Genomic DNA, 7,598 nt, shown 5'->3' with positions numbered 1-7,598 from the left:
GTGTGTGTGTCCCTGCAGCACAAAAGCAGTCTTAAGTCGCTGGGGGATATTTGTAGCAATAGCCAACAATACGTTGTGTGGGTCAAAATGATCCATTTTTCTTTTATGCAAAAAATCATTAGGATATTAAGTAAAGATCGTGTTCCATGAAGATATTTAGTAAATTTCCTACCGTAAATATATCAGAACTTAATGTTTGATTAGTAATATGCATTGCTAAGAACTTCATTTGGACAACTTCAAAGATAATTTTCTCAATATTTAGATTTTTTTGCACCCTCAGATTCCAGATTTTCAAATAGTTGTATCTCAGCCAAATATTGTCCTATCCTAACAAACCATACATCAATGGAAAACTTGTTTATTCAGCTTTCATGTGATGTATAAACCTCAATTTCAAAAAATTGACCCTTATGACATCTCCTAACATCTCCGTGTTTATTACAGAGGTGTGAGGGTTTGTTTTGGACCTCTGGGCGTCGCCGAGATCACATGTGTGCATTGCGTATAGTCATTCGGATTGATAGTATAACCACAGTTTTACTACAAATGCCATGGTGATGCTATGTTATACTGTATTATGACAACACTTTTTTGCAACTAAATTTCAATGTCGTGATAATACTGTATACCGTGATAAAAGCTTTAGCAATTAATCACAACATGAAAATTTGATCCCTACTTGCCAGTGTGTGAGTTTAAGGCTAAGTATAAGTTTAGCACAGATATATTTTCACTCGCCGAACATTCTCTGACTGAGTGCTTCAGAGTTTCTCTCTCCGTCAAGCGATCTGTGCTGGTTTTCAGTTCAGCTGAATGGATGCGCAGCGCACCTGTGTTTGACGTACAGTCGCATACGATTAATCGTGCAGCTGTACACACATCTGTGTGTGTGTAATCATAATTACTCTAGGAGGTGTAAGATGTGTGATGGGTTTTGTAGTTGATGTGGCCTGTAGGATGTTGTACTTTCTGAATACGTGTTTGTTCTTATGATCTTTTATGTGAACAAACTCTAGTAATGCACTAATACAAAATGTGAAGATACCATCATCTCTTCTACTCTAGAAGAAAGGAAGGGAAGTTAATGTTTTTCATTAAAGATTACAAGGGCACATTAATTAAATTATGTGCATGGGTGAAATATTTATTCGAAAAAACTGCCGTTTTTGATGAAAAAAATAATAGTTGCTCATTTTGGTTTCATGCTGGCTTTTTTTTTATTTTGCTTTTATTTCTAGTAATGTTTTTGCACTGATAATTAATGAAAACCGCTTCAAAAGATGTATTCATTCTTTAAGATTTTCAACATTTGTGTAGCTTTAACTTAATGTAATAAAAAAGAAAATTTGTACATGTAGTGAAAGGAAAGTAGATTTTTGGAAAGTAATAGGTGGTCTGGAATGATTTGTATTATCGCAGCTCTTGGTTGCAGTGTAGACGGTCTGTATGTACTGTAAGTGGACAAAACTAAAAAATTTATATTTTTCCAAATTTTGACACTATTCAATATACAGTATATCTAAAAAAAAATGTTGCATTAACTCTCAAAGAATGGAAAAAATGTGAAAGTGTGCCCCCCATGAATAAGACATGATCTTGATAGAGCAGATACTGTTACAGACTCAATTTGAATTGTTAATTACAAAATTAACATTTAAAATAAGAATAATCTAGATATGGTGACAGATAAAGCATAAAGAACATGAAGAATATTTAAAATCATATTTTTAGATAAGGTACCAATGTAAAAAAAAAAAAAAAAATTATAAAAATACGAAAATGATACAAAAAGTGCAGTCTTCCTGCAAAAAGACACATTAAAGAGGGAGTTTACCCAAAAATTTAAATTCTGTCATTAATTACTCAAACCCGTAAGACTTTTGTTCATCTTCGGAACACAAGTTAAAGGGGTCATATGAAGCGATTTCAATTGTTCCTTTCTCTTTGGAGTGTTACAAGCTCTTGGTGCATAAAGAAGATCTGTAAAGTTGCAAAGACTAAAGTCTCAAATCCAAAGAGATATTCTTTATAAAAGTTCAGAGTCAGCCACGCCTACCTAAAACGGCTCGTTCTAACACGCCCCCACATGTCTACCTCACTATGTGGGAAGATTTGCATAACACCGCCCAAATGTTCACGCAAAGAAAGAAGGCGTAACTTTATTGTTGCTGCCGCAATGTCAGGGAGATGCTGTGTGTTTCGTGGTGAAAGCGAAACTACTTCGTTTGGTCTTCCAAAAGAGGACATGACTAGAAATCAGTGGTTCAGTTGTGTTTACAACACTGTTCCAGAACACTTCAACCCAAATATTCAGATGTGTGCAGCACATTTTATGGAGGACTGTTTCCTGATCCTGGGAGAGTACACTACAATGCCAGCAGTTCTGACTCACAGTCTGTAAGTACGTTTTTCTATATTTAAAGGATTTGCCACTGACAATTCAAACGTGAGTTTTGGTTTCAGAAAGGCGGGGCATAGAGGAGAAACAATAATGTACAGTATGTGGAAAATAATGTTTTTTTTTAACCTTAAACCGCATAAACACATTGCATTACACCAAATACACAAAATAATGTTCTTTTTAGCAACATCATATGACCTCTTTAAGATATTTTTGATGAAATCCGAGTTAATGACAGAATTTTCATTTTTGGGTGAACTATCCCTTTAAGATGTAAAAGAAACGTGTTGCAGAGAAGAAGTGGCAGCTCTGTTAGCTTGCATTACCCTCCGAGACTAAATGCACAGTCCTGTTCTGACAAACAGCTTCAGATTTTGTCCAATTCATTGCCATGGTCATCACTGTCAATCATGGCATTTTCAGAATCTGTCCAGCATGTAGAAAATACGGTTGTCAATCCAGAAACTCTAGCAGCATGACAACTAAAAACAGTTTAATTGAAATTGCAAATGGGTTACAAACAGAAGGCATGAGCTCTGCACTCATTATGATCAATGAAGCTGTCTGCACTGCACAATGATGCTCTTATTCAAATCGTGTTTACATTTTGTCAGTCATAATGAAAGGATTTGCGATTGTGTAGAACAGTCAATACTAATGTACTCACCTGAGCTAGAGAGATTCGTTCAGCTGTTTAAACAATTAATGAAAAAAACATTACTTTTATTGAATGATACTGATGACTGGCAGATACATTCATGAAAATATAATGGCTTTCTCCACCTCAGAAATGATGTTCCTTTTCAGCTCATGTCAGCCAGTCTAGAAGTAGTGTAGGCAGGGCCTAAAATTAACACTCGCCAAGCGCCAAATGAGAGTAAAAATCAGCGTTGGTGAGTCCATGTAAGAGTGTCGGTCGCCAGTTGGCAGGTACAACGTTTACGAATTATAGCAATGCAATGAAGTGAAAACAACTGCCAGTTTTTAAAAGAGATTCGCTGTTGCTGTCATAAGCGACAAGAGTGAATGAGAGTGAATGTCAATTATACTGTAATGTTGAATGGCTAAAATTAATAGGTAAAATTGAGAGAAAATGCACCAGCAGGGCAAATTAAAAACGTTGTAAATGTTTTATTGTAGTAGTAATAACTGCCTGTTTTTGCAAAGAGTTTCATGGCCCGTAAATTTGATCATGTCACCGGCCATTGGCAGGTGTGGCAAAAAGCTAGTTTTAGGCCCTGAGTGTAGGTGATAGTTAACACAGTTAGGGTTGACCAGCTGGCATGAAATAATCTTTTCTTCTCTATTGTGACACATCCAAATGAAACTGCTACTCAAATGAGACGCCAGTTTTCTGTGGGACTTGATGTTGTCCATTGGGAATAGATTGTTGTGATCTCGTGTGAGGCAGGCTGCTGGAGCGATTATAGTCAAGTTATTGTGGATTATTGTCATGTTATAGAGATCTTGTTGTCTAATTCTCTCAGAAATGTGTCTCTATTGACCATTGAAGACATGTATGGCTCATTTGTGTGTGGCATGAGATATGGTGAGGTATGATATGAATTCTTCACCCTTCCTGCGTCTCCTTCACCTCCTCTCAGGTACATCGATAAGTCTGCTGAGGAGCTGGATGAGGAGGTGGAGTACGATATAGACGAGGAAGACTACATCTGGCTGGACATCATGAATGACAAGCGGCGCGCTGACGGGGTGGTGCCCATCCCTCAGGAGGTCTTTGAGTACCTGATGGATCGCCTGGAGAAGGAGTCCTACTTTGAGAGTCACAACAAGGTGAGCGAAGATGATTATTTTACTTTTTGAAACATCATGCTGGGGCGATATGACCACTTTTGGTCTTGATAATGTTATATGTCATTTTTTATTTTGCTTGAAATAAGGTGGATGTGAAACCACAATTTTAAATGCACTTGAAATTTAACAATACTGAATAGGGCTGAACGATTTTGGAAAATAATCTAATTGCGATTTTTTTTTTTTTTACTAATATTGCGATTGCGATTTAATATGCAATTCTTTTTTTAAAGCTCTTTATGTTCTGTATTATTCAACAGACAAGCTATAAATCATTGTATAGTATGACCAACACACTATTAGATAGATTAAACATAAATGTTCTTTTCTGTAGGCCAGGCCTATATGTTACGATGAAATTAGGTGATGCATGAATTGATATGAATGACATTTTTATTTAACAACTACAATCACAGTATATTGACTGATTTGTTGAACTTCCAACCTTGTAAGCATGTAATAATTGTTTAAATAAGCCTGGTGTAAATATTAATATGAAAGTCAGTAACAAATCACACAAACTAAAGTAGATTGCAGAAATATAAAAACAAATCTGTTGCTTTAGCACACTACTTTAGGTCATTCACAGTCACTGTAATAAACATATGTAATCATGTGCACTGCACTTTTTAAACACTGTCTGTTAACTTTAGACCAGTGCTTCTCAGACTACCAAATTATTTCACTAAACATTATGAAAAATTTTAGCTTTTGAATGACCAGCACCTGCCTGGGTCTGTGCGACTTCATCTATGGCTTTTCTCTTCGCTTTCACAAACCGATCCATCTCCCATTCTGAGTTACGTCCTTTGTCTGTTTACTGATTTATTTCTTTTCTTTTTCTGCTGATGGCCCGTGCTCGACTTGAAGCAGCGCTGCTTAGACCGATGGGTGTGTGTCATCAAAGTACTGCGAGAGCTATAAGAGAGCGCGGACGTCTCCTTATGCTTTCTCTCGCTCGCCGTACTTTGATGTCATACACCGATCGATCTTCAAGTCGAACACACCTCTTCACTCTCATGTGTCACGTGACCGAGTGTAATCGCAGCCTCTGCGATTGAAAAATCGCATTATTTCATATCGCGATATTATCGCAAATGCAATTAATCGTTCAGCCCTAATACTGATTCACAATCATGCTTATATTTGAGTTAGAAAAGTTATTCAGTCAAGAGCAGTGAATGAATCTTTTTTTATGTTTGATTAACATAAAACTGTTCACAATCACTTAGTTGAGTCAGTTTACACCAAAATGAAAATTCTGCCATTATTTACTCATTCTAAATGATTTAATTTGACTTCATAACACAAATACACCACAAGATATTTTTTACTGAAACCTGAGAGATTTCCTCCATTGAAAATCCATGTAACCAAAAATTTGATGCTTGTAGAAAGTTAATAAAGACATTGTAAATAAGTGGTTTAACCCGAGTTTTCTGACACAATTGCTTTATAATATGAACAGATTTAATTTAGGATTTTATTCATTTATAAGCATTGATCAATGCGCAAACTGCAGCTCAGATGTGCTTGCTTGACACACAAGAACCAATGAGGCTTGTATATACAGTATATGTGATGTGCTCAATATAGGTTTATATGTGAATAACCATTTAAATCTGTTCATCATATAACGTGAAAAGTCTTGGATTAAAGCACTTGATTCATATGGATCATGAACTTTCTGAAGTGTCACGTTACATGGACGTTCAATGCAATTTTGGAGTGAACTATCCCTTTAAAGGGGTCATGACGTGAGAAATCAAATTAGCCTTGATCTTTTGCCATATAAGGGGTCTTTGTAGCATTAAAACAACCTTTCATAGCTTAAAACCTCCTCCTCATTATAAACAGAGAATTTATTTAATCAAGCTCCAAAAACAGCTCGTTTTGGATCCGAGGTGCAAGATGACATCACAGGGGCACAGACATTTGCATAAACTCCACCTCCAGAGCAAGACATCGACATAGGCCCCGCCCACCGACCCTTAGAAACAGCCTGTTTCAGAGAATGAGGGTTGAAAATAATTTTTCCACATTTTTTGTTTTTGTGCAAAAGACTTTATTAACATTATAAGTAAACCTCAAGGAACATATTAAGATAATAAAAAAAAATCCATGTCATGACCCCTTTAAGACATAACCTACTGCATTTACATGAATACTTGCCAAAATGGGCATTTTAACACAATTCTGTGTGTATCTGACCATGCAAGTGCAATAAGACGTGAGTGACAAAGAGCTCAATTCATCATTTACACTGTGACAGATTGTTTCATGTGTTCCAGAATGTATACACGTTGTCACATTTGTACCGGTATATCGCCCACCCTAACCCTAAATCATGCATTTATTGAACTTGAAAAAACTTACCTGGCTGGGAGTGAGTTTGTGCTTTTAGGGAGGAGTGAAAGCCACGCTGGATTTATAACACAAGACAAAACGAGTGAAATGGAATGTGGCACAACAATAGTTTTTTCTCAATTATCTTGTGTTCATAATCGTTGGAAGTCAAAATCATAATTGAAACAAAAATTTGATTAATGCAGCTGCAAGATTAATTTTTAACAAGCTGAAAAGAATGCACGTCACACCTCTGTTTATCAGTTTGCACTGGCTACCAATAGCTGCTCGCATAAAATTCAAGGCATTAATGTTTGCCTACAAAACCACCACTGGCTCTGCACCCCTTTACCTAAATTCATTACTTCAGACTTATGTGCCTCTAGAAGCTTGCGTTCTGCAAGTGAACGTCGCTTTATTGTTCATCCCAAAGAGGCACAAAATCACTTTCACAGACTTTTACATTAACTGTTCCCTCCTGGTGGAATGACCTGCCCAACTCAATCCCAGCAGCTGAGTCCTTAACCATCTTCAAGAATCGACTAAAAACACATCTGTTCCATCTTTATTTGACCCTCTAACTCTAGCACTCTCTATTCTAATTCTATTTTATCTATTGGTTTTCTTTTTTTATAAAAAAAAAAAACCTTGACCCTTTAAGACTTGCGCTCTATTTGTCCTCATTTGTAAGTCGCTTTGGATAAAAGCATCTGCTGAATGTCTAAATGTAAATGATTAAGTCCTAGATGACGTCACTTGACATTTGGATGGTCTCATGGATTGACACACTCGCGCACACAGACACACACACACACACACACACACACTCTCGCGCTCTCTCTCTCACTCACTCACACTCACTCACACACACACACTCTCTCTCTCTCTTATACACACACACACACTCTCTCTCTTTCCCTCTCTTATACACACACTCTCTCTCTCTTATACACACACACACTCTCTCACACACACTCTCTCTCTCTCTTTCTCTCTCTCTCACACACACACACACACACACACACACACACAC

The 7,598-nt window shown here is 36.8% G+C and overlaps 1 protein-coding gene across 2 annotated transcripts in view; it reads left to right on the top strand.

Annotated features, from left to right (window-relative positions):
• Positions 1-7,598, top strand: part of LOC107548749 (bromodomain and PHD finger containing, 1) — a 55,999-nt gene that overhangs the window by 2,489 nt on the left and 45,912 nt on the right. For both annotated transcript variants that reach the window (XM_016229557.1, XM_016229556.1), the window contains exon 3: positions 4,009-4,198. In XM_016229557.1, the coding sequence (XP_016085043.1) occupies positions 4,009-4,198 (190 nt within the window). The remainder of the gene's footprint in view (positions 1-4,008; positions 4,199-7,598) is intronic.

The sequence above is a fragment of the Sinocyclocheilus grahami genome, unplaced genomic scaffold (assembly GCF_001515645.1).
Source record: "Sinocyclocheilus grahami isolate Dianchi unplaced genomic scaffold, SAMN03320097.WGS_v1.1 scaffold354.1, whole genome shotgun sequence".
Taxonomy (NCBI): Eukaryota; Metazoa; Chordata; class Actinopteri; order Cypriniformes; family Cyprinidae; genus Sinocyclocheilus; species Sinocyclocheilus grahami.
Note: the sequence above shows the minus strand (reverse complement) of the source record. Positions and strands in the feature narration are given on the sequence as shown.